Below are 27,947 nucleotides of genomic sequence, written 5' to 3' on the forward strand. Positions count from 1 at the left end.
AGTGTTCACATGCTGTATGTTGCCCACAACGATTAGTTGCTTGATCCCTATTTCGGCCGCATTGATGCAACTACTTGTGACATCTTTTACGGTTTTACAAAGTATAAACCATGCGGCAAATTTCTACATTTATTTGCTGCTCGGAAAAGAGGTTCGAACACAATTCATCAACGCAATCCGCTGTAAGTTTTAAACGCTTAAGAATAAAGTTATGACTGAAAGATTGCGTTGACAAAACTTAAAACTGATATATGTACCTGCTTCCACATTCAAAAAGTAAGGATAGAATGTTCTAGTTAGGAAAATTGTAACTTAGGATATAGTATTACGTTAATATACATTTCAAAGAAGGCTTGTGATCAAAATGGGAATACAAATGATAGGCAAATCCCAAATTATCGGAACTCAAAGGGAAATAGGGTAACAATGATACATCCAAAACGGTGTACCACTTTTACGATATCATGATACGTGTATTGTTCACGGGCATCATCCTAATTACCGTAAACTTTACCGAAAGGAGACGCTGTGACATCATGCCTATATGAATACGGATAATACCTGCCTGGGATCGTATTCACGAAGCGCCCATTACTTATGTGTCGCGTAAGATTTACGGGTGTATCTATGGGAATTCACGAAACAACCGTAAGCCTACTACGTGTTATTCCCGAAAATACCCGTAAGTTCGCACGTAAAGGTCATCCGCAACGTACGTGTCACGTAAGTTACGGATTTTCTCTACGTGCGAACTTACGGGTATTTTCGGGAATAACGCGTAGTAGGCTTACGGGTGCTTCGTGAATACGGTCCCAGGTCCGTGGTATACTATACTATACTATATTTATTTCCACTAAATATTACAATATATCATTATAAATTATAAAAATGAAGTTAAATGAAATATATTAATATTGAGCAGGGGAGACTTGAAGAGGCCAGTTAAGACTTACCTATGTCAAACGTACAACGTATAACGTGCGTGCACTTGATTTAAAAGTGTATGTAACATGTTTGTTCCAGCAACCATTATATTTCGACTAGCCATCATAATTTTCCAGACCGTACCAGCAATACCATTAATGTTGCCCCTTTTGACCAAAATACATAAAAATCCTACAGGTTTCGACCACCCTTTAACATGGGGGTTTAAACCTCTTGCTTAGGTGATGGTGGCGGTATTTAATCGTTGAAACGTTGTCATTTTATCTGAACAATTTGTTAAAAGGTATCTATAGCAGGGGACATTTTTAACGGCTTATTAAATTTTAATTGTCTCAAATGAAATATTTTTCCAGCCAATGAAAAATAACACATTACGATACAATACTTAATATTCGGGCAAGAGAATCAATATTTCAGCACTTAATGGCCGACTATTGTCGAGAGAGTATAGGGTGAAAAAGACGATTCAATTTTTGTACAGATTTCTGTCTGAAACGTGGATTTACAATGATATACACAATGACGTTTATCAAGGAGTCAACTCGACTGCCAACCTCGGCGCTGTATTTTAAAACGTTCAAATCGATATATAATTTGAAATACTTGGCCAAATCGTAAGCCACCAGGGCGAACATGTTGGGAAATTCGCACATCAAATGCGCAGAAACAATTGACACCGTCATAACCAAAGCCATGTTGTTTCCACGATTTTTCGATTTATTGTACGTTCGTTTATCAGCGAGCATTTTCTGTCGTGTTTCACGCGACCGATTGACGTTGTAGGTTAAAATCAAATTGCAAAACAGTAATAGTAAAAACGGAATGACCATGCCGAAATAGACGGCCACTTTTCTGCGATATCTACCCATCCATCGACTTTTGAATAAATTACTGGATTTGAAGAAAAATTTTACGTCGGCAAAATATCTACACGTTGGTGGTGATCGGATGATTTTCTGAGCGAAGAATGGAGCGCCGAAAAGCGTGTTTACCGCTACGATAGACATCACGATCAATTTGAGATGAGATTTATGAAACCATTTTTTCGACCGAAACGTAAAATTGACGGTCACCAAGCGCTCGATCGTAACCGCGACGGTCAACCAGTTCCGAATGATGAATAACAGAAATTTCAAAGACGGCAGGTAAGCGTCTAAATGCGGCATCAGTTGGCGTTGGTGTATGTAAATGACTTTGTATCCGTATTGGAAAAGTCGATAGATAACTCCGATACTGTACTCGGGAATGCTGGCGAACCCGAACAACCCGTCAAAAACAGTCAGCCATGTTAACAAATAGTAAGTCGGCTGAAAGGGTAATTGTCTGAGTACACTGAAGCAGAAAGCGTTAAGCGCTGTAGCCGCTATTGCTATTGGCGCTGTGATTAAGGTGTGGATATACAGACGACACCAAGTTATCCTATACGCTTTACAGGTTCTGTTGATGTCGTACGTCAAGTCTTCGAACATCCAGAATTTCGACATGCTTGCACCAATCTCGGGTCGATCCTCGAACGGCCTACAGATAATTGCGCCTGATGTGACAAATTGGATGAAATTAAGTAATTCAAATAGTCAGCATATAATTTCGTTCGGTAATAATATCGTATATATCTACAATTTCTATTTCATACAAAATCAATAGTCGTCAGAATTTTTTTTTTTTTTGAAGCACGCAATTCACATGGATCGATGATAGTGCGACTTTCCATGGTTTAAAAAGTTTCTGACTGTGGTCGAAACCTATTGGTAGTGAAAATATAAGAAAATATAAATATAAGAAAATGGGCGTCGTTTCTAAGAATAGTAAATATCTGTTTAATTTGATATTAAATCATGCACTTTCACTCACAATCGAATCACCAACGAAGACGGCTTTTGAAGGTTTTTGCTTCGAAACTCACGGATGGCAACTCGAGAAACCTAATAACTTATTTATCTCTTCTTCGTGCGGCACGATTCATCATTAAATCAACGCTGTGTTGTGACATTCGTATAAAGATCTTTTTCGGTAATAAAATCTCGCAGAGGCAAAAATGAATAACAAGGACTGAGGTATGGTGGCCGATTCGGGACATGTCAATACATTTTTATCATCCTCTCCACGTTAACGGGCAAAATCAAGTCCTATCAAATTTTGTTTTGTGCGTTTTCGTGAAGGATGAACAAAATTATTGACATGTGCCGGATCAGCCACCGCACAGTGGAGGTCACAACTGATAGCTATCTATCGTGCCATATAAAATAACGTATAAAATATCCTTAATGATGATTAGTTTTAGGGTCAAGAGTTCTTTGTAACCGTACAATACTCCTGCTATGGAATGACCACAGCGAATTAATGCGCAACTCCTTTATTTGAAAAATAATTCATGTGTGCTTTGAAATAGAAAACAAACGCAAATTCCCGAGATAAAGAACATATGGTGTCATGAAAAATTTCTCATTAGGGGTCGAATGATACATTTATTTTGCACTAAGGTAACCAATTGATTGACGTTTAAGGCAGTAATAATTTGCAAATGTGCCCGGTGATTGTCTGTCTATTGGCTACAAATCAGCTATTATTTGCCAGCCTAACAACTTTGTATCAGTTCATCAACATTCCAGTCTAAGCTGTCGCCGTCTAGCCAGCGAGTTGAAACATTCGTAATAATGACAACGATTCAAGTCAACATAGGCCCGACGGCCGGAGTTCTCATAGCTGTTATAGTGGGGATACATTTACAGTACCAGTGGACCTTTCCACAATCGATCACACAACATGACAAACAAACACCGATAGATGCGGTTGCGTCTTCGTCTGTTCCTCCGGTTCAACAATCGCGAACGGTCGTTTATACTCCAACAAAAACCAATCAGAGACATCATGCAGGTACGTACAAGTTGTATACTCCATTCATTCTAAGAATATTCATTTTCTAAAATATCGCTCGCTACACTCCGATTGGTTTATAACTATCATATATTAAATATCAAGCATTAGGCAAGGCAATCATTTTCTAGGCTGAAAGGGATTGTTGTTCTGCTGGTTTTCATCAGTGTTTGCTCTGGTTCCTCTGCAACATTGTTAAGTTCCTTATAGTCGAATAGCCCGTACACTCTGACGTTGGAAATGGAAGTTTAAAACCCACTGTGCAAAATTTAAAAGGTTTAAAGCGAAATTTCAGGCGTGGTTCATTGACTCGATAGCATTGATAATTGATGGTGAAAATGCTTAACTCCCAAAAAGTTATGCGCTTACAAACCAATAATTTCTTTTTAGGAAACGGTAATGACGCGTCAACAGTACCGCCTGAAATAAATGAAAGACCAATAATAGGTATACATATGATATAACTATCATATACGTGTCGTAGTTACTATTCTGACATGAGTACACTGATCAGGCATTGCCTCAATAAAACTGTAAATTTCATCACTTATACAACAGGCATGCTCACACAAAACTGTATTGGTAACTACAAAACATTTGGGAAACAAGTTCTTTTTCCAAATAACGTAAAATGGATGCAAGGCAGTGGCGCTCAAGTCGTTCCTATTTGGTAGGTTGCTACAAACCGACAGGCAGCGGTTGGCTTACATTAAAGAAATGAAATACATCAAAAGAAGAAAAAGTTATTGGTTAAGATATTTTAATATTAGTCTATCGCTGACTCTGAAAGTACATTAACAATTCTTAAACTTCGACTAGACATAAAAACCGAGCCAGAACTGTAGGGCTAGTATTGTAGACGTAATTCAATATTAAAACTTCTTTCTATTCTTCACAGGGCCGACCAATCCGAAGAATATTACGAAAAGATGTTTAAACAGATTAATGGGTAATCACATATCTATCTCGATTAGATTAGTTCATTGGTTATTTTCAAAACGTTTTTGGCTAGCGATGTAACGTCGCGTTAACCAAGGTCTCAAATGACATAAAATCATCAACATGATATTAAACATTGATTTTTGTAATATCTCACGTTGTTTGTTGTGTCACATCTCTTCAGACTGTATTTACCAGGAGGTTTATCTACGAGTACTAATTCGACATATTTTCGTTCGGCACGCGTTCTCTTAAAGCTCGCTATCAAGGTACACAACGCATTAAATCCATAGGGCTGTTGAGCGCTATATTACTATCCAAATATCACTCCATGTGAGATTCTATATTATCCAAGTTGCATTTATACTTTTCGAGTAAATTATCATAATTTTCATCTTTCTTCTTTAGGAAAACGACCGTGGTGTGTATTTCCCAGTTTGGGGTGTTTGTCTAGGGCTGCAGTTCTTCCTCTCTAACATTGCCCAACGCGATATAACGTATCAATGTCCCGGTCAGATGTTCCATCGTACGCAGTTATACAAGGGAGAAGGTATGTCGGGATAAGATATTGATCATCGTAATGAATTCGTAATATTTTACTATGTATTTGTATAGAGATGTACACTGAGAAAACCTGGCGCCCGGTATATGGGAGGGCGGTAGATCGGGGGTTGACTTTTATTCTTAGCTTGCTCATTTTGTATCATGTTTGCGCATTTCGTGACATTTGGTCACCAGCATGACAGGTATGTAATGGCATAGGGGTAACTGGGTCTGATGGACAATCAAACCGTATACATTCACCGGTGAACATTTGTGGCATATTGAAAGTATCCTTTAAAATGTAAAACTTGTAGTTAGACACCGCTTGATAGATTGTCATATCAAGTCACTTCAATAAGTCCTTCTTTATCAAATAGATTTCGAAGATAGTTTTTTGAAGAAGATTCTGACGCCACAAAGCCTTACCGCCCTCGAAGAAAGGAACTTTATGCCGCACATGCATAAAAGATGCGTATCAAAGAAGGTGGATATCGAACCGTTATCATCATACATTGTTATCGCAAAACTAACAGTAAAAGAGTAATCTCGATAATATGTAGAGAATCCCACAATAATAACGTAGAAGGTCAAGTCCGAAAATGTTTCCTTGAGCTATAGTTGTTTATTCAATGTTTCTAGTACATCTTAATAGTCATCTTCGGTAATACTGATGTTGTCATCATTATAAACATTGATGAAACACTCTGAGTCGTCCTTGTTGTAAAGATAATATAAAATACCTGCACACTAAGAATAAAGTGAATCTGAAATGTTTTCTTGAGCTAGCAGTTTCTTAATATATATACTGAATTCATTCACGAATTTTCGAATAATACGGTATCGATATTTTGTTTCAGGCGTTTTATTCGATTCCCGAATTACAAAAACTTTTCAAAATCGTCTCAATAAACACTGACGGCGATGGAATTGAGTACATTTCGACGATAGAATGTAAGTTTCGTCGCAGAACGTAGACAAACAAGAACATTATTCAACGGGGATTGCAGAGGCAACGATTGCTCAATTTACCGCTCTTTCTTGCAGCCAGGAAATATCCGTTTTATGCGACGCAATGGCACCCAGAAAAATATAGTTATCACTGGAACGTAAGAGCACAAACCCCCCATTCTTCAAGCGCCATCAAAATAGGCCATGAAATCGGCAATTTTTTCGTCGCTGAATGTAAGTAGAGAAAATTAAAATATGCACATTACAATAAAATATGTAAATCGCTATTAAATATATTTAAATCTAAATATGTATATTCTTGTCTTAAATTGTACTTTTTATACGCTGTTCACAATCAGGGTCGTGATATAATATTCATGAATCAATACATCAATAATTATCAAATGTTGATCGATCGACCGTGTGTTTTTCAGCTCGCAGAAATAATCACAAATTCGTCGATCCAACAGACGAAGAAGCTCTTTTGATCAACAATTACCAAGTGGTCGTATTCGGAAGTCCGGGCTACGCGTCCTACTATTTCTTCCAAGCGGAGGATATCACCGAAGAAGGCTTACGGAAGAGAAAGGAGAAATTAGTGGCATTGAGAAACATGAAGGTTTCGATGAATGCTGGCGATAAGTTTAAAAAATAGCGATCTCATTAGATCACTTCATCAAATTATCTTGAACGTTTTCGTAAAGCTTGAGCTTAATTAAGATGGATAGAATATTTATTGATATAATTGATTAAAATCAAAATTGTGTAGTCATAGATGTCACGGCTTTACAGTGCGTGCTAACATATCATAACCTACACAAAAATATCTATGAATTGATAATAAAGTTCTGTTCGGAGAAATTTTTTTGAATTTTATCAAAAGTTTCTCTCATTATATCAAAACCTCTCAATGGCGCCGAATACGTCCTCGCTTGCCAGGGGTCCGGTATCACTCCCGAACTCGCTTCCACCAGCCCCCTGGCCTCACGAAGCACGATTTCAATACTGGGGCTGTTGCGCATGACGTCATATATCGATTTGCGAAATACTTCCTTGTTCGGTAAAACGTTCGCTGATTGGTCCATTTAACGGAAAAACCAACAGAAGTCTACTGTCGTTTGTTTACGAGCGCTGTGATTGGTACGACCAGATTCTGGTCGGCTAGTAACGACTCCAACGACTCGTGAGGGCAAGGGGTTCGGCGAACAGCTTTAGCGTAGTGGGTTCGAATCCCTTGACGGGTGAAGATGCGCCGAATAGGAATATGGTAGGTAATATTTCGTAGACGCATTTACACACGGATAATCAGGAAAGAGAGCTGGATTTCTGTCGGGATGTGCCGAATTTGTGATCCTTTCGTCCATTGGCTTTTTTTATCATGATGTTCGATAGATTGTTTCTCATGTCATTCGTCATCCATTATCAATGCATTCATCTTACGTCATAGTTATTCCACGTACTTTGATTGACCAAAGTTAACTTTCAGCAGGTCAGCATGTATATTTAGCATAGATAACTCCGCATGTTTTCGTTTTTTCTTTACTGGAGCTTACAATTTCTCCACCATTACTTCAGAACTCATCATGATCAAAACTCTCCCAAAAACTCTGCTTTAACTTTCAAATTCGGGCCAAATGGTGTCAAAATTAAAACTTACTACTTCAAAGAAGATCATTTTTCATGACGACTATAAGAACTAATATTTTGATTGGCATCTATTCGTAGAATTGATACTTCAATTTTTTGAGAACTGAATTCTTGTGAAATGATAGAGAAGTTAATAGATGGTATTTAAGAGAGAACATTTAAACATTTTAAATCTTGGTGATTTGAGCCAGGATGATAGATTAAGCTTTTATATGTATCAACACATCATGTGACAATGACCGTTGCCACCAATATAGTATAACAGGGTACCAGTATTGATCGAAATGCTGGTATTAATTGTTGTTGATATATAAACTGGGTTGCCATATATCTTATAGTCCAACTTCTGCTTCCATAGCAGTTCTCTGGAAGTTGTAGCTCAGTAACGATCACGAAAATGACGGTAGTTCAAGTCAATATAGGTTCGGCTGCAGGAGTTATCATAGCCGTTCTACTCGGAATTCATCTTCAATACCAGTGGACATATCCCCAATCTTCAGAATATGATACACCTACTACTCGTGTGACGGTGACACCGCAAACAGATTTGACGAAATCAGACAGACGGACTGCTCCGGTTGAATCTTCATCTTTACCAGTTCGACGACCATCGAGAACACTCGGTAATGACCAGGAACGAAGACAACGTTTTGTGGGTGAGCCTATAAATCATGTATAACGTAACACGAGATTTTAGAGAATTTTTAAATCGGAGCAGGTAAACGTTGTTTCGAAATCCACTAATAAGTGGCTTCGTCATACATAAAACTGATCTAATTTCCAAGAGAATAATCATGTATACAGAAGTATTAGATTGTTGTTTTTTTTAATAAACGTCAAAATCATCGCAACAGATGGTCACTTTTCATCATTATTTAGGTAACGATGCATCATCTTCAATAGAACCGCCTGAAATGAATTACAGGCCAATAATAGGTAGGTATGGCACGTGTGGATTTCATGTATCAGAATTTGCATATGACTTGAGATAAATGAAACTAATTGAATATGAAAATAATCCATTTGTAAGCTACTGGTACTGGCAGTCTCTCCATTATTCTAAATACATGGGAATTGAGATCACAAGTATATATACGCAAACCTTTATATATACATGGGTGAATCATGAATGATTGATTTTTTATTTCACCAGGGATGCTTTGTCAAAGTACATTCGATCACTATAGCAAATTCGGGAAACAGCTCGTGTATGAAAATAATGTAAAATGGATGCAAGGCTGTGGTGCACAGGTCGTTCCTATTTGGTAGGTTAGGTCTCGTAGCGTAACCCCGCAGCTGAAATAGATAAAAGAAAAACAAATAAATAGATAAATACCAATATGATTGCTAATTGATTACCAATATGATAACTAATATGTACTCTTTCGAGAATGAAAATAAATTCATTGACTTATTTTCACGGCCACCCCTATTTTTATAGTTCGTTCTGATGTCGCTATATTTCTACAGCCTTGTTAACATTGTTGTTCATTTATAGGACGGAACAATCTCCGGAATACTATGAAAAAATGTTCTCACAAATAAACGGGTGAATACGCAGCAAATTTACCGATTTATTAAAACATTATCAGAATTGGTGTTTCAAAATATGATACTATTTGATTAGACTCCATCATGAGCGAATCCATTATACACTTAACATAGTTGCTTATTAAAAATACATGGTCTTAAGTTTAAAACCCACTATATATAAAATTCATTAGCGATATTTACTATTCAACAATTAAAATCAGAAGACACGACTCAGGCTGAGACCATCGTCAGGTGTACATCGTCGCAGAGAGATTCCGTGTGTCTTTGCATTTTAATTGTTGAATGATAAATTTCGCTTTTAATCTTTTAAATTTTGTTGATAGTAGGTTTTTAAATGTATCATCTATTCTCCACGCCAGGGTGTATATGTACGGGCGTTACTACTACTAACATATGTAATTTTTTTACAGACTGTATTTGCCAGGAGGTCTCAGTACGAGTTTCAATTCGGCATATGCTCAATCTGCCCGCATTCTCATTGACCTGGCCACCAAGGTATAAATTATTAAGATAGCAGAAGAAAAGGAGACAAGTTTTTTGTAAGTCTACCTAATCGTTGAAGAGATTTTATCTTGTTCTCAGGCAAATCAACGCGGTGTACACTTTCCAATTTGGGCTGTCTGTCTAGGAATGCAGTTTCTAGTGTCAAATGTTGCGCATCGTGACGTCACTTATCAATGTCCCGGGCAGATATTTCATCGTACGCAGTTCTACGGAGGAAAAGGTAGGCAGCGATCAACACATAGGACACGACAGAAACCTTAATTCCCTTCGTGGCCCAGACTGAAAGAGGGTGGTAGGAATATTTTTTAGGTAAACCATTTAAAGTCATTCTTGTAAGATTATGTCTTACATTTATTCCTTATCAGTTCAATTTACGCGATAATCTAGATACTTTCTAGATGATGTCAAGGAATTGTCAATTCACAAATTAACGGTATATTTTATCGTTAGTAGATGTTCTCCCTGTTTCCGAAGTTGAATGTTCAAAAATAAATCATACAATCCACGAATCGACGCATATATCAATGACGGAACACGAAGACTTATATTTTCGCTATTCGGATTCAATCTGCAGTTTTCCAGTCATTACTCAATCTTTTCCAGATTTTGAAGATAGTTTTCTGAAGAAAAATCTCCCACCAGAAAGCCTTACCGCACTCGAAGAGAAAAATTTTATGCCGCACATGCATAAAAGATGCGTATCGGCGAAGGTGAGTGTTTTATTTCAAAACTCCTTTAGTTCGTCACTGGAGTATCGCGGGCATAGGTCCTTATCAAGAATGATTCTTCGTTTCAGACTTTCTACTCAATCCCCGAGTTGCGTGAAAATTTCAAAGCTGTTTCGGTAAACAAAGATGACGACGGAGTTCAGTACATTTCTACAATAGAATGTAAGTTATACTGACCAAATCATGCGGTAAACACTCTTTCGCGACGCCAATTTCCTTTTCATCTTTACAGCCAAGAAATATCCGTTTTATGCGACACAATGGCACCCAGAAAAATTTAGTTATGATTGGAATATGAAGGCAAAAGTTCCACACTATAAGAGCGCTATCAAGATAGGCCATGAAATCGGCAATTTTTTCGTTGCTGAATGTAAGTTCATCTTCTTATTCAGAATAATGCGCATCTTTCTGTGATTTCGTGAGGTGCTTTTTCATAATTATAATTTATAATAATTTGTTCAATTAGGTCGCAGAAATAATCAAACATTCATAGATCCGACTGACGAAGAAGCTCTTTTGATAAACAATTACCAATCTCTCTTCTTCGGAAGGCCATGGTATGTATCCTATTATTTTTTCCAAGAGGAGGATATAACTGAGGAAGGCCTACGAAAAAGAAAGGAAAAGCTGGCAGCATTGAGAAGCATGAAGATTTCAAACAGTGGTGGTGACAAGTTTAAAAAATAACCAGTGGTGACGAGCTTTAGAAATAGCCATTTATTCTGAATTTCAAATATTTCGCTTTCGCTTTAACTTACAACAAAAGAGTCAATTGCAATTTTTGGTCCCAAAAGATCCGAATTTTATACGTCAGATTTACTGTGTAAACCGTACACAAGTTCAGTATAAACAATTATGACGATTGAAATAAAATCAACGATACAAATCTTTTTCAAACAAAAGTGTTTTTTTTTCAATATTTTTTCATATATATATCTTCTATCGTTTGAAACTTGCGTCAGTTCCTCGTTCAATTGGATACCAAGGAATTCCCGACACAGGTCAGCATGTACATTTAGCACAGTCTTAGATTACTCCACATGTTTTCGTTTTTTTCTTTACTGAATGAAGCTTACAATTTCTCCACCGTTAGTTCAGAACTCATCAGGATCAAACTCTCCCAAAAACTCGGCTTTAACTTTCAAATTCGGGCCAAATGGTGTCAAAATTAAAACTTGCTACTTCAAAGAAGATCATTTTTCATGACGACTATAGGAACTAATATTTTGATTGGCATCTATTCGTAGAATTGATATTTAGAGAACTGAATTCTTGTGAAATGATAGAGACGTTAATAGAAAGTATTTAAGAGAGAACATTTAAACATTTCAAATCTTTGTGATTTGAGCCATGATGATAGATTAAGCTTTTATATGTATCAACACATCATGTGACAATGACCGTTGCCACCAATTAAGTATAACAGGATACCAGTATTGATCGAAATGCTGGTATCAATTGTTGTTGATTGGTATCAATTGTTGTTGATATATAAACTGGGTTGCCATATATCTTATAGTCCAACTTCTGCTTCCATAGCAGTTCTCTGGAAGTTGTAGCTCAGTGACGTTCACGAAAATGACAGTAGTTCAAGTAAATATAGGTTCGGCTGCTGGAGTTATCATAGCCGTTCTACTCGGAATTCATCTTCAATACCAGCGGACATATCCCCAATCTTCAGAATATGATACACCTACTACTTGTGCGACGGTGACACCGCAAACAGATTTGACGAAATCAGACAGACGGACTGCTCCGGTTGAATCTTCATCTTCACCAGTTCGACGACAATCGAGAACACTCGGTAATGACCAGGAACGAAGACAACGTTTTGTGGCTGAGCCTATAAATCATGTATAACGTAACACGAGATTTTAGAGAATTTTTAAATCGGAGTAGGTAAACGTTGTTTCGAAATCCACTAATAAGTGGCTTCGTCATACATAAAACTGATCTAATTTCCAAGAGAATAATCATGTATACAGAAGTATTAGATTGTTGTTTTTTTTAATAAACGTCAAAATCATCGCAACAGATTGTCACTTTTCATCATTATTTAGGTAACGATGCATCATCTTCAATAGAACCGCCTGAAATGAATTACAGGCCAATAATAGGTAGGTATGGCACGTGTGGATTTCATGTATCAGAATTTGCATATGACTTGTGATAAATGAAACTAATTCAATATGAAAATAATCCATTTGTAAGCTACTGGCACTGGCAGTCTCTCCATTATTCTAAATACATTGGAATTGAGATCACAAGTATATATACGCAAACCTTTATATATACATGGGTGAATCATGAATGATTGATTTTTTATTTCACCAGGGATGCTTTGTCAAAGTACACTCGATCTCTATAATAAATTCGGGAAACAGCTCGTGTATGAAAATAATGTAAAATGGATGCAAGGCTGTGGTGCACAGGTCGTTCCTATCTGGTAGGTTAGGTCTCGTAGCGTAACCCCGCAGCTGAAATAGAAAAAAAAGTAAATAAATTCATTTTCACGGCCACCCATATATTTACAGTTCGTTCTGATGTCACTATATTTCTACAGCCTTGTTAACATTGTTGTCCATTTATAGGGTGGAGAAATCTCCGGAATACTATGAAAAAATGTTCTCACAAATAAACGGGTGAATACGCAGCAAATATACCGATTTATTAAAACATTATCAGAATTGGTGTTTCAAAATATGGTACTTGTTTTATTGATTAGACTCCATCATGAGCGAACCCATAATACACTTAACATAGTTGCTTATTAAAAATACATGGTCTTAGTTTTAAAATCCACTATATATAAAATTCATTAGCAATATTCACTATTCGACAATTAAAATCAGAAGACACGGCTCAGGCTGAGACCATCGTCAGGTGTACATCGTCGCAGAGAGATTCCGTGTGTCTTTGCATTTTAATTGTTGAATGATAAATTCCGCTTTTAATCTTTTACATTTTGTTGATAGTAGGTTTTTAAATGTATCATCTATTCTCCACGCCAGGGTGTATATGTACGGGCGTTTCTACTACTAACATATGTAAATTTTTTTACAGACTGTATTTGCCAGGAGGTCTCAGTACGAGTTTCAATTCGGCATATGCTCAATCTGCCCGCATTCTCATTGACCTGGCCACCAAGGTATAAATTTTTAAGATGAAGAGGAAAAGGAGACAAGTTTTTTGTAACTCTACCTAATCGTTGAAGAGATTTTATCTTGTTCTCAGGCAAATCAACGCGGTGTGCACTTTCCAATTTGGGCTGTCTGTCTAGGAATGCAGTTTCTAGTGTCAAATGTTGCGCATCGTGACGTCACTTATCAATGTCCCGGGCAGATATTTCATCGTACGCAGTTCTACGGAGGAAAAGGTAGGCAGCGATCAACACATAGGACACGACAGAAACCTTAATTCCCTTCGTGGCCCAGACTGAAAGAGGGTGGTAGGAATATTTTTTAGGTAAACCATTTAAAGTCATTCTTGTAAGATTATGTCTTACATTTATTCGTTATCAGTTCAATTTACGCGATAATCTAGATACTTTCTAGATGATGTCAAGGAATTGTCAATTCACAAATTAACGGTATATTTTATCGTTAGTAGATGTTCTCCCTGTTTCCGAAGTTGAATTTTCAAAAATAAATCATACAATCCACGAATCGACGCATATATCAATGACGGAACACGAAGACTTATATTTTCGCTATTCGGATTCAATCTGCAGTTTTCCAGTCATTACTCAATCTTTTCCAGATTTTGAAGATAGTTTTCTGAAGAAAAATCTCCCACCAGAAAGCCTTACCGCACTCGAAGAGAAAAATTTTATGCCGCACATGCATAAAAGATGCGTATCGGCGAAGGTGAGTGTTTAATTTCAAAACTCCTTTAGTTCGTCACTGGAGTATCACGGGTATAGGTCCTTATCAAGAATGATTCTTCGTTTCAGACTTTCTTCTCAATCCCCGAGTTGCGTGAAAATTTCAAAGCTGTTTCGGTAAACAAAGATGACGACGGAGTTCAGTACATTTCTACAATAGAATGTAAGTTATACTGACTAAGTCATGCGGTAAACACTCTTTCGCGATGCCAATTTCCTTTTCATCTTTACAGCCAAGAAATATCCGTTTTATGCGACACAATGGCACCCAGAAAAATTTAGTTATGATTGGAATATGAAGGCAAAAGTTCCACACTATAAGAGCGCTATCAAGATAGGCCATGAAATCGGCAATTTTTTCGTTGCTGAATGTAAGTTCATCTTCTTATTCAGAATAATGCGCATCTTTCTGTGATTTCGTGAGGTGCTTTTTCATAATTATAATTTATAATAATTTGTTCAATTAGGTCGCAGAAATAATCAAACATTCATAGATCCGACTGACGAAGAAGCTCTTTTGATAAACAATTACCAATCTCTCTTCTTCGGAAGGCCATGGTATGTATCCTATTATTTTTTCCAATAGGAGGATATAACTGAGGAAGGCCTACGAAAAAGAAAGGAAAAGCTGGCAGCATTGAGAAGCATGAAGATTTCAAACAGTGGTGGTGACAAGTTTAAAAAATAACCAGTGGTGACGAGCTTTAGAAATAGCCATTTATTCTGAATTTCAAATATTTCGCTTTCGCTTTAACTTACAACAAAAGAGTCAATTGCAATTTTTGGTCCAAAAAGATCCGAATTTTATACGTCAGATTTACTGTGTAAACCGTACACAAGTTCAGTATAAACAATTATGACGATTGAAATAAAATCAACGATACAAATCTTTTTCAAAGAAAAGTGTTTTTTTTCAATATTTTTTCATATATATATCTTCTATCGTTTGAAACTTGCGTCAGTTCCTCGTTCAATTGGATACCAAGGAATTCCCGACACAGGTCAGCATGTACATTTAGCACAGTCTTAGATTACTCCGCATGTTTTCGTTTTTTCTTTACTGAAGCTTACAATTTCTCCACCGTTAGTTAAGAACTCATTAGGATCAAACTCTCCCAAAAACTCGGCTTTAACTTTCAAATTTGGGCCAAATGGTGTCAAAATTAAAACTTACTACTTCAAAGAAGATCATTTTTCATGACGACTATAAGAACTAATATTTTGATTGGCATCTATTCGTAGAATTGATATTAAGAGAACTGAATTCTTGTGAAATGATAGAGAAGTTAATAGATAGTATTTAAGAGAGAACATTTAAACATTTCAAATCTTTGTGATTTGAGCCATGATGATAGATTAAGCTTTTATATGTATCAACACATCATGTGACAATGACCGTTGCCACCAATTAAGTATAATAGGATACCAGTATTGATCGAAATGCTGGTATCAATTGTTGTTGATTGGTATCAATTGTTGTTGATATATAAACTGGGTTGCCATATATCTTATAGTCCAACTTCTGCTTCCATAGCAGTTCTCTGGAAGTTGTAGCTCAGTTACGTTCACGAAAATGACAGTAGTTCAAGTAAATATAGGTTCGGCTGCTGGAGTTATCATAGCCGTTCTACTCGGAATTCATCTTCAATACCAGCGGACATATCCCCAATCTTCAGAATATGATACACCTACTACTTGTGCGACGGTGACACCGCAAACAGATTTGACGAAATCAGACAGACGGACTGCTCCGGTTGAATCTTCATCTTCACCAGTTCGACGACAATCGAGAACACTCGGTAATGACCAGGAACGAAGACAACGTTTTGTGGGTGAGCCTATAAATCATGTATAACGTAACAAGAGATTTTAGAGAATTTGTAAATCGGAGTAGGTAAACGTTGTTTCGAAATCCACTAATAAGTGGCTTCGTCATACATAAAACTGATCTAATTTCCAAGAGAATAATCATGTATACAGAAGTATTAGATTGTTGTTTTTTTTAATAAACGTCAAAATCATCGCAACAGATGGTCACTTTTCATCATTATTTAGGTAACGATGCATCAGCTTCAATAGAACCGCCAGAAATGAATTACAGGCCAATAATAGGTAGGTATGGCACGTGTGGATTTCATGTATCAGAATTTGCATATGACTTGAGATAAATGAAACTAATTGAATATGAAAATAATCCATTTGTAAGCTACTGGCACTGGCAGTCTCTCCATTATTCTAAATACATGGGAATTGAGATCACAAGTATATATACGCAAACCTTTATATATACATGGGTGAATCATGAATGATTGATTTTTTATTTCACCAGGGATGCTTTGTCAAAGTACACTCGATCTCTATAATAAATTCGGGAAACAGCTCGTGTATGAAAATAATGTAAAATGGATGCAAGGCTGTGGTGCACAGGTCGTTCCTATTTGGTAGGTTAGGTCTCGTAGCGTAACCCCGCAGCTGAAATAGAAAAAAAAGTAAATAAATTCATTTTCACGGCCACCCCTATATTTACAGTTCGTTCTGATGTCACTATATTTCTACAGCCTTGTTAACATTGTTGTCCATTTATAGGGTGGAGAAATCTCCGGAATACTATGAAAAAATGTTCTCACAAATAAACGGGTGAATACGCAGCAAATATACCGATTTATTAAAACATTATCAGAATTGGTGTTTCAAAATATGGTACTTGTTTTATTGATTAGACTCCATCATGAGCGAACCCATAATACACTTAACATAGTTGCTTATTAAAAATACATGGTCTTAGTTTTAAAATCCACTATATATAAAATTCATTAGCAATATTCACTATTCGACAATTAAAATCAGAAGACACGGCTCAGGCTGAGACCATCGTCAGGTGTACATCGTCGCAGAGAGATTCCGTGAGTCTTTGGATTTTAATTGTTGAATGATAAATTTCGCTTTTAATCTTTTAAATTTTGTTGATAGTAGGTTTTTAAATGTATCATCTATTCTCCACGCCAGGGTGTATATGTACGGGCGTTTCTACTACTAACATATGTAAATTTTTTTACAGACTGTATTTGCCAGGAGGTCTCAGTACGAGTTTCGATTCGGCATATTCTCAATCTGCCCGCATTCTCATTGACCTGGCCACCAAGGTATAGATTTTCAAGATGAAGAGGTAAAGGAGACAAGTATTTGTAAGTCTACCTAATCGTTGAAGAGATTTTATCTTGTTCTTAGGCAAATCAACGCGGTGTGCACTTTCCAATTTGGGCTGTCTGTCTAGGAATGCAGTTTCTAGTGTCAAATGTTGCGCATCGTGACGTCACTTATCAATGTCCCGGGCAGAAATTTCATCGTACGCAGTTCTACGGAGGAAAAGGTAGGCAGCGATCAACACATAGGACACGACAGAAACCTTAATTCCCTTCGTGGCCCAGACTGAAAGAGGGTGGTAGGAATATTTTTTAGGTAAACCATTTAAAATCATTCAACAATATTGTAAGATTATGTCTTACATTTATTCGTTATCAGTTCAATTTACGCGATAATCTAGATACTTTCTAGATGATGTCAAGGAATAATTGTCAATTCACAAATTAACGGTATATTTTATCGTTAGTAGATGTTCTCCCTGTTTCCGAAGTTGAATTTTCAAAAATAAATCATACAATCCACGAATCGACGCATATATCAATGACGGAACACGAGGACTTATAGTTTCGCTATTCGGATTAAGCAATCTGCAGTTTTCCAGTCATTACTCAATCTTTTCCAGATTTTGAAGATAGTTTTCTGAAGAAAAATCTCCCACCAGAAAGCCTTACTGCACTCAAAGAGAAAAGTTTAATGCCGCACATGCATAAAAGATGCGTATCGGCGAAGGTGAGTGTTTAATTTCAAAACTCCTTTAGTTCATCACTGGAGTATCACGGGTAAAGTTCCTTATCAAGCATGATTCTTCGTTTCAGACGTTTTACTCAATCCCCGAGTTGCGTGAAAATTTCAAAGCTGTTTCGGTAAACAAAGATGACGACGGAGTTCAGTACATTTCTACAATAGAATGTAAGTTATACTGACCAAGTCATGCGGTAAACACTCTTTCGCGACGCCAATTTCCTTTTCATCTTTACAGCCAAGAAATATCCGTTTTATGCGACACAATGGCACCCAGAAAAATTTAGTTATGATTGGGATATGAAGGCAAAAGTTCCACACTATAAGAGCGCTATCAAGATAGGCCATGACATCGGCAATTTTTTCGTTGCTGAATGTAAGTTCATCTTCTTATTCAGAATAATGGCATTGGTAAAGCGCATCTTTCTGTGATTACGTGAAGTGCTTTTTCTTAATTATATTAATTTATAATAATTTGTTCAATTAGGTCGCAGAAATAATCAAACATTCATAGATCCGACTGACGAAGAAGCTCTTTTGATAAACAATTACCAATCTCTCTTCTTCGGAAGGCCATGGTATGTATCCTTTTATTTTTTCCAAGAGGAGGATATAACTGAGGAAGGCCTACGAAAAAGAAAGGAAAAGCTGGCAGCATTGAGAAGCATGAAGATTTCAAACAGTGGTGGTGACAAATTTAAAAAATAACCAGTGGTGACGAGCTTTAGAAATAGCCATTTATTCTGAATTTCAAATATAAATCTATGCTTTCGCTTTAATTTACAACAAAAGAGTCAATTGCAATTTTTGGTCACAAAAGATCCGACTTTTATACGTTAGATTTACTGTGTAAACCGTACACAAACAAGTTCAGTATAAACAATTATGACGATTGAAATAAAATCAACTATACAAATCTTTTTCAAAGAAAAGTGTTTTTTTTTCAAAATTTTTCAAAATGGCCAAGTTTCGAACCACTTTCGGATGAATGCCATTGTCGAACGCGGAACGTTGCTGTCATGAATCTGGGTAGTGATGATTTCCTGCTCGCCGGGTAGTGTCATCGTAGAGCCGTACCGTTGAAGTTTCATATCTTCCTGTATTTCGTCTGCTTGTACCACATAGCGATCCGATTGACGATCGCGCACCTCGTTTTGAACGACATCGTCGGCTTCCACTACTGGGCAGACTTTCGGTGAAGTATTTCCGCTGACATCACCTAAACCCTGTTCATTTCTATGTACTTCATTCGTTTGGACAAATACTCGATTAGATGGACCTTCGCGCACTCCATTTTGAACTTCATGTAAAACTTGTTTACTTCCTTCATCCGTTTGGATCTCTACCCCATAGGATTGACCTGTTTGCACCCCATTTTCATAATCTTCTATTTCGATGGTCGCGGTTACGGGGGTAGAAACTTCGCATTTATCTTCATCTTCGCCACATTTATTCGCAGTTTTATCATCATCTTGAATCGAATCTGTCTCGACAATGATCCAGTCTGATTGTCGTTCGTGCAACCTTTTTTCGTTATCCGATATAACTTCATCGACGGAGGTAGAACCCCGGACTTCACCTTCCATCGTGCGCTGGATTTTCGGTGGAGAGCCCCCGCAGCTTCCTGAATCCAGTAACAACTGTTCGTATTCATGTTCTTTCACCGGTGCAGAAACTAAAACGCAGTTTTTCATCGTGTCCATTGTAACTTCGTAGCTATTCGGACAACATTCGTAGGTCACATCGTCCACATCGCATCCAAGTTTTTGACCGAGGGGCCAAGGTTTCGTGTGCATACGAAATATAAAATGTTTAGAATAGAAAGCCTGGATATTCTCATGCGTATTAATCATTGTCTCAATTGAAGTCTTTATTTCGCAGTGATATTTTGAGATAAAGCTGTGCGGGTCGTCGTTTCTTGCTCTCTTTAACTTGATTTTGTAAAAGGTTTTTTCGTCGTGGTTGAATAAAAGGAACGAAAAAGCCGGTCTGCCCTTCATGTGATGCACAAGATCGTCCCAAGGCGAAATATTGATATGCGTTTCCCCTTCATCGATTTGTCTAAAAATACATGTAAAGCGTGAGAAAAATTTAGTTGTCGGCCGACTCGCCGCAGAGCACAGAACAAGGATGCCTCCGAATCAGTCACAGGTAAGCGAGGATTATTTATAGAAACATGCACGAAAAAAGGAAAAGCAGTATTTTGCGTATCTATAATTTTTGTACAAGATTTTGAAGATACTCTATGGCATTAAAAACGACAGAAGATTTTTGAAATGACGAAATAGATTACCTGGAGTGACTAAAATGATTCATATTTGATGTAGCAGACGCTCCGAGTTTTACCACAGCGCCTTCTAACGTCGTTGCAAGAAGTCAGAAAATGTAACATAAATTATTTCAATATAAATTCTTAGTAATTAATTTTTACGATATCTTTCTCGTCTTGTCTAGTAATTTTTGTTGTTAGAGATTTTTTTGGCATTTTCTGTTATTCCAGTGAGGGATGTGGGTTGCAAATGAATATAAGAATTAGCCCCTGGTGCGAGCGAGAAAATCGACACAACAAATCGGAGGCCATTATTATTGTTGTGCGGTGTGGAGTGACAATCTCTCCGTCGAACTATCATGCTTTAGAGAGAAATAACGTGATACAGCGGACTATATCCATCTATCAACGGATGCTGCATATTCCTGGTGAGTTTCATTCATTACTTTTATTGTACAGATGGAGAAATCATCTTGACAAAGTCGTGGACTGGTGGTGGAGGGGTCCGTCGTGGAGAATCCTTCGACTCGTTCGGTTCGCTTCACCGAGAGAGAGACTAGTTTAGAGAGAGAAGCCCCGGCCTAGAGTAAGGCCAAGATGTGATACCATATATATACTTAATTTAGCCCCAGTCACAATAAAAGCCCGGAATGAGGAGGCCTGCGGGAAAAGCTAATATGACCCAACATAGATTAGATACTTATTAAATTTAGGAATTTTAGATTAAGCCTAATCCATTCAGCATAGAGACCAGCATTCGACTCAGTCTCTTACCCTGATTATATAGACCCTAGACTCACTAGAGGGTGTGAAACCTCTTGTCTTTAACCTAGTGTACCTGTAGGTACCTAACACTAGAACATTGGCTGGGTAGGGCCTCTTATAAATTCAGCAGAATTTGACTAGGCCTAATACATGATCTGAATTATTCTACTTGACCAGTTCGTGTAACGCGTTGATCTCAAAAATGACCTTCAAGTTTTTAGTGTTAGGCCTAAGAAGTTTAGGCTAATTCTAATTATCTTATTATAAAAGTACATGTATGTACTCTTGGTATTAATAGGTTATACTCTTTATCTGATGGACGAAGGTATAACGCTCAATCTACACATTTCATCTAAAGAAAATGAACAGCTTAGCTAAAAACTGAAATTTAAGATAGTAAAAAATACTGAAGTTAAAGATATACCTGACATTTCTGTTCTGACATTTGGTAGGAGTCGTTTTCCCTAGATTTAAGTAATCCTGAAAGCTAATCAATGCTTCTCATATTCAGTATTTCTGGTCTACTCTATATTCATGCTACTAGAGATCATTCTGATTTAATTATTCTAGGCTATAGGCCTATTTTCTATTGTCGGATTGAAAGGAAATTTTTATGCAGTGATAATTTTTTTCTGATTTAGTAATCAGTGGTGTTGGAAGTGCAGCAAAAGCCGCGGCAATAATTTACTGAATGACGTTTTTTCTTTTCTTTGAATACCATGTTTTTGAAGAAATTAAGTCAATTCGCCACAGCAATATTAAGAATCTGTCCAAAATCGGCATTTGGCCGCAGCAATAAAACATTGCTTCCAACGCACCTGCTAATTTGTAGGCTATCTAACCCTACAGCAATAAGCTTTGATATGCTTGGCTTTCATAAAATCTGTGAATAACTGATATCCAAGAAGTGGAAATGATTGAAATAGTCAGCTAGGATTTGAGATAAGCCAGTAAGCCTATAGGATGTATCAAATGATTCCGTAATTTCTTATTCACATTTTGCTTCATATGTGTTAAGTTTTGAGTCAGAATAAAACGTGTTCTTTCATTTGTGTGAAACATTCGTGTAACTTTTCCGAGCAAATCACTCGGGGGATATGACCAAAATAGACCCGATGAAATCCCTATTAACAGTAGTCAGGGAGAAAAAAAGTCTTGTTTGAACTTCTTATCTACAATAAGCTTAGTCACTGTAGATCTGAAAGATGCTATTGTGGGGGTGATTCAGATTGACTAAATACTATTTTCTGAAAGCTTTGTTTAGACAAAGTCTCGTAGAATTGGACAAAATTATTTGAGTCGTTTGAAATTGATGTATTATTTCAGCTAAAGGAAGAGAAAATCTGATAATGAGAGTCTAAGGGAAATATGTATCAATGACTGTCTGTGTAACGATGATAATATATAGAGAATTGCACAGTGATAACGAAAAAAATTATCTAAAGTATGAAAATGTTTCCTTGTGTTAGTTTGCGTTTACTATTCCCGAAGATGACTTTTAAGACTAGAGTGAAGTCGAAATGTCAAGTAAACTACTTCTAGCTTAAGGAAACATATTTTTCGGACTTGATATTATTTCTTCATTATTATTGCGGGATTCCGCGTAGGATAAATTGCTCGTAGCTCTGTCTGACCGCTGGAAGTCGTCGCGATGCTGGATCTTTTCATGTTATGAGCGACAACTTCGAGGGCTTCCATTCAGTTAGATTCTATTTTTGTATGCGATAGTGTTGTTAGATTTTCACCGCTGGCTCCTGTGGCACTTGTTCCAAACAATAATACTCGTTCCGCATTTATTTGTGTGTTTATAGTTAAAAATTGGTCACAGGGCATTTTGAAACGTAGAGGTATAGAAAAGAGAGACACGCCGAAGTTATCATGTAAAAACTGCGTTATAAGCTTGTAGCAGTTGTAGGCTAGTCTATACATTGTGGGCTAAGAACTAGAAGTGTTAGCTTGGTAAATATTTGTGCAGTTTTAAGCTACAGTGAAAGCTTATGTCCCTCGGTAAGTGATTGATTTCCTGCAGTGATCGACCGGTTTAGATTAATATCCGATTGTAATAGCCGCGTGCGTGACTTTCCATTTATTTGTAGAAAAGCAGCAGATTCCGCGCCTTAATTAGCTGGTTTCACACTCAATGGTTAGATGCTTAGTTTTAAGACCAGTCAAAGTCCGTTTATATTCTGTAACCAATCCAAATGATTTGATATGGGGCCAGTACCATGATATACGAACATCAATCTTTGACTCAAACTCTTGGGCCCTAAATATCACTCAAAGATTTGGTCCCGGCCAAATTGGCACCGATCAGGAGAGAGCGCGTTCACATGTAAACCACTCATTCGATACTAAACAATGCTTAAACAATTTTGGTTGGGCCCATTTGGCATCCGTGTGAACGGTTATTCCGGGTCAAAAATGCTTGTTTGATAGCAGCCTATATCTCCTATCTACGAGCAATGTAGCTCGCTGTAACTGGGTTCCTGCAATCAGAAGATAGGTATTCTTATCACTCCTCAAAGCGCCAAGGACTGCGACCACCTCTATCCGTCTATTTCATTTTGCACCGAATGATAACAACAGTGAATGTTTTCTATTCGAGGCTGGTGTATATTGGCTAGATTAAAGTGTAAATCTCTAGCGGTAGAAGCCAATATTCATAGCATGGTGTCCTCGTCGGCATTTCAGCAATTTCTATGCGTTGCAGATAGAAATGCCTTGATGATTTTCTTCTTTTATCCATTTCATCGTATGCACTTTACACTTGAAAGTACACGCAAGTGTGTCTATTAACGGCGAATAAAAGAAATCTATCTGTGAAGACAGGTTCTTCTGGCGAATCGAAACCACCAACATCATCAATCATTGTTGAAATGGAAATACGGCTTTTACCCGGAGTCTGATCACACAGGGCCCTACGACTCACTGATTCCTTAAAAACTCCTTCCAAATAGAAAATAATTTTAAAGGTGCTTGAAACTCCTTTGGTTTGTGAGCAAAATGAACCTACTTTAAAACTCCTTCAATTTTGAGGAATAGGAAATTGACAGTAGGCTGACGCCAAATTGGTACATTTGGAACGAGGATTGTTTTTGTCCTATAAGGTGGTTAATGGATAAGAAACTGAGTTTAGTCGGGTAAAGGATAAAAAATTTGATTTATTAATGGTTTATCGAGATGAACAGTAAGGGTTTAAGAGGAGTGTGGGATATGAAAGTGATGCTTCCTCGAAATTTGAAATCTTCTTTTGAAACTCATTGAAAACTCCTTATATCGAGGAATGACTGATCTAGCGACCCTGCTACGTCTGCTGTCTGATTACTCCAAGAATTTAGCAACGTATATCACCTTCATGTCTAAAATGTTTCTCATGTAAAGTTCTCGCAAACCGTGCGTAATCTCTGTAAACATTAGTAGTTTCCGGCGAACTTGTACCAGTCTCTGTTCTTGTTGTTGTGATGATCATCGTAGAATTCTTCGAGACTTACTTCATTTCTGTATAACTTACTTACTACGCGATATTTTTGCTCATAACTAGTACCGTTCAGTATAGTAATAAGTCGTGTATTTTCTCAGCAATCATTCCACCTGCATTCGAAACTTGCAGTTTAACGTACACGTAGTACAGGCTACCGTACATATTTTCCTAGCAACATTGTTATGTTTCTTGAGCAATGCTGGTTTCATCTAAGCTTACTATTCTAAAACTCGAATAGAATTATGTAGATTCATCGTCCGGGAAATTTGATTAATCCAAATCGTATCAACGACTTTTCTCTGGATATACTTTGGACTTCTCTGGAAGGCTTGATGTTAGTTCCCATATCCAGAGTAAAGTTTGCAGCCAGGTTTATTGGCATGTCTTTCAGCGCGGGGCAATCAAACCCTGGCAAGCGAGGATGGTTCAGGCTGATTGGAATATTGTTTTAATGATCCGGAACGGAAATCTCCAGTTATGTACTTCGATTTAAACAAAAAATTTTGTCAACTTGACCGCCGATCACACAACTAACTGTATCTGTACTTCGATTTCCAATTTCAAAATCAAACCCCTGTTTCGCTCTCGGCAGGCGTAGTGGGTTTGTAAGTACTCCAAATCAAACGAAATCTACCATCAGATAGATAACTGGGTCGATCCCTATTTTAAGATATAAAAAAATCCATATTTAAGAAGAATTCTCTTTTTCATTTGTTTTTGCGTCACAATACAAAGATCTTTGTTATCCATTCAGATTTACATAAACACGAATTTCTCTTTCTTGATCTATGTGTGAGATAAATTTTTTTTCAGTCGTCGTAAAAGCATGCGTTCTAGTCATAACTTCACCGGGGTGGTATGCATAAAACAACAATCATGTCGATATAACATGTCAAATTCTTTCCTTGATGTGTTCATTTACTGTTTATAAACCGGGCGAATTGCTCTCCATCTCTGACGACTTAATGCCTTTAATATCACTACCCGATGTAATTGCAATGATTTTCTGAATGTAATTTCAAACGTCGTCCGCCCGGAGACGCAAAAAGGGAATCTATCACAGCTATCGGCTATGATTAAATTTCAAGGCAATCATGGTTGCCGATCTTGCAACAAAAATCACTTGGAACTAATTTGTTTCAGTCGGTTGTTGGTTATTCCTTCTGTTGATGGCTGTTACAGGGTCCCTACGACTCCACGATTCCTTAATAAGCTCCCTCAAAACTTTGATTTATGCTAAATGCCTGAAATTCCTTTAAAACTCCTTCAATTTTGAGAAATAGGCAATTAGAAATGTTTGTAGTGGTACAGTGAACTATTCAGGGTCCAGTTCCACAGTCGTGAGTTAAGATTTGACTCGGAGTTAACTCATCGAAAATGAACTAATTCTGACCCAGAGTTAACACTAACTCACGACTGTGGAACTGGATCCAGGAGTCTAGTAATTTGACTATGAGAGTAATCTGGACGCTTCCTCGAAATTTGAAATTTTCTCCTTTATAAAACCGCTTATATCCAGGAGTGATGGATCCGTAGGGACCCTAATCAACAGCTGAAATATTGTGGTTTCATTCCAATGAATTTTAGAGTTAATTTTGGACTTTTTCATTTATCTACAGTTGACTTGACTTAGAGCACTTTTACTCGACAGCGTACGACTTAGAACACAAAATTACCTTCTATTGCATAGACTGGCTTTGCCTGGTACCCTAATAGATCACTAGGACATGTTCATATTTCTTCAATTTTTTCTTAAATGTTTTATATCATCGCTAGATGTTAAGCAACACCTCGGTATATGGATCGTATTAAACCGCGTTGGGAATTAATAGTCTCTCGTGTGACCGAACCGGCCGTCTTATTGGAAATAGATTATTTATGAACAGAGTTACAAGTAACTTCGTTGATTACTATTCCGGGTTTGCGCTGTGGGACCAATTTATTGTCATCGCTTTTTAAAGAATTCATGCTGATATTCCCACATCACTCGCGCGGTAATCATGTGAAAAAATCATCGTTACGAATATATAGATATCTAAAGCTAAATCTCTGAGTTTGTATCGACACGAAATTGTGTTTTCTTCTGAGAGATCACACGAGATTGTTTGGCCTGGAACAACTGTTAATAGGCGTAAATGAACCCGTGCCTATTTGGTCCGGCCAAGAACGTCGGACCAGGCCCGAGCCAAATTTTAGCACGCGTCAAATAATTGCGTGTGAATTGCGGCTGACTCCGGAAGTGACTCACTTCACATTGTTTAGTATCGAGTGAGTGGTTTACGTGTGAACACGCTCTCTAATTAGGTACGGGCCTAATTTGACTTGGGCCTGATCCGTGCCAATTTTGCCCGGGTTAAATCTTCGTCGTTTGGTCGCGGCTTATCGTATAATTATGTCGCGTCTCATATTCTAAACCTTTTTTACTTATAGATGTTTAAATTGACAATGGCGATAAAAGAAGTTGATAGTTGCAGCTGATAGATGGTAAGTTATGAAAAAAGAGTTAGTTTTCATGTGAGCTTTGTACTTAACTGTATTCCATAACGTAGTCATCAGTAGCCATCATTTCCATTATTTCTTCAAACGTGGTATCGACATATTTCTATCGATGTACTGCGCATTGATTCGGCCGATCTTTCGAACAAGTTTTAGCTGTTTTAGCCCCCTGAGGAGAAAGATAATGAGGCAATATACACGAAATAATATGCGTACAGTAACATGTGAGATTGATGATAGATATATTAATAAACGTAGAGCTTGTCGGTCAACGACATCAATCGTGACATCAATCACGTTTGGCGGGTTCGTATTTCTGTCGTTCGATAAATTCCCGATAGGTTTTCGCGTTATTCGTCGTTAATTAAGATGTTTCTCTTCATTAGCGCTGATCAATTTATAAAATCACCAACTCTCTCTCCTATTTCTCCTCCCTCTCTTCTCTCATGTGGCCATCAAATAGGCTACAAGGAAAGGTTGCTCGGA

At 37.3% G+C, this 27,947-nt stretch overlaps 5 protein-coding genes and 1 long non-coding RNA gene across 7 annotated transcripts in view; all 6 read left to right on the forward strand.

The window, feature by feature from the left end:
• Positions 1-3,582: 3,582 nt before the first annotated feature.
• Positions 3,583-6,971, forward strand: LOC141909090 (gamma-glutamyl hydrolase-like). Its single transcript, XM_074799456.1, has 10 exons — positions 3,583-3,819; positions 4,210-4,266; positions 4,378-4,489; positions 4,718-4,768; positions 4,943-5,027; positions 5,167-5,308; positions 5,679-5,785; positions 6,159-6,252; positions 6,346-6,483; positions 6,684-6,971. The coding sequence occupies exons 1-10, from the start codon at positions 3,600-3,602 to the stop codon at positions 6,902-6,904; spliced, it is 1,227 nt and encodes a 408-aa protein (XP_074655557.1). The 5' UTR covers positions 3,583-3,599; the 3' UTR covers positions 6,905-6,971.
• A 2,137-nt stretch (positions 6,972-9,108) lies between these two features.
• Positions 9,109-11,421, forward strand: LOC141909096 (gamma-glutamyl hydrolase-like). The gene is made up of 8 exons (XM_074799466.1): positions 9,109-9,161; positions 9,395-9,445; positions 9,861-9,945; positions 10,033-10,174; positions 10,558-10,664; positions 10,751-10,844; positions 10,915-11,052; positions 11,149-11,421. Exons 1-8 carry the CDS (start codon positions 9,127-9,129, stop codon positions 11,367-11,369), a joined length of 873 nt encoding a protein of 290 aa, XP_074655567.1. The 5' UTR covers positions 9,109-9,126; the 3' UTR covers positions 11,370-11,421.
• Positions 11,422-13,928: 2,507 nt separating this feature from the next.
• LOC141909099 (gamma-glutamyl hydrolase-like) lies at positions 13,929-15,192 on the forward strand. The gene is made up of 5 exons (XM_074799469.1): positions 13,929-14,058; positions 14,442-14,548; positions 14,635-14,728; positions 14,799-14,936; positions 15,033-15,192. Exons 1-5 carry the CDS (start codon positions 13,965-13,967, stop codon positions 15,149-15,151), a joined length of 552 nt encoding a protein of 183 aa, XP_074655570.1. The 5' UTR covers positions 13,929-13,964; the 3' UTR covers positions 15,152-15,192.
• Positions 15,193-16,662: 1,470 nt separating this feature from the next.
• LOC141909104 (uncharacterized) lies at positions 16,663-17,200 on the forward strand. Its single transcript, XR_012619674.1, has 3 exons — positions 16,663-16,677; positions 16,895-17,006; positions 17,152-17,200. It is a non-coding gene; the product is annotated as an uncharacterized LOC141909104 (long non-coding RNA).
• A 641-nt stretch (positions 17,201-17,841) lies between these two features.
• LOC141909233 (gamma-glutamyl hydrolase-like) lies at positions 17,842-19,158 on the forward strand. The gene is made up of 5 exons (XM_074799621.1): positions 17,842-17,935; positions 18,332-18,438; positions 18,525-18,618; positions 18,689-18,826; positions 18,938-19,158. The coding sequence occupies exons 1-5, from the start codon at positions 17,842-17,844 to the stop codon at positions 19,156-19,158; spliced, it is 654 nt and encodes a 217-aa protein (XP_074655722.1).
• Positions 19,159-21,031: 1,873 nt separating this feature from the next.
• Positions 21,032-27,947, forward strand: part of LOC141909081 (D-glucuronyl C5-epimerase B-like) — a 63,616-nt gene continuing 56,700 nt past the window's right edge. For both annotated transcript variants that reach the window (XM_074799440.1, XM_074799442.1), the window contains exons 1-2: positions 21,032-21,147; positions 27,396-27,449. The gene's annotated coding sequence lies outside the window, so the exon portion shown is untranslated. The remainder of the gene's footprint in view (positions 21,148-27,395; positions 27,450-27,947) is intronic.

This window comes from Tubulanus polymorphus, chromosome 7 (genome assembly GCF_964204645.1).
Source record: "Tubulanus polymorphus chromosome 7, tnTubPoly1.2, whole genome shotgun sequence".
Lineage (NCBI taxonomy): Eukaryota > Metazoa > Nemertea > Palaeonemertea > Tubulaniformes > Tubulanidae > Tubulanus > Tubulanus polymorphus.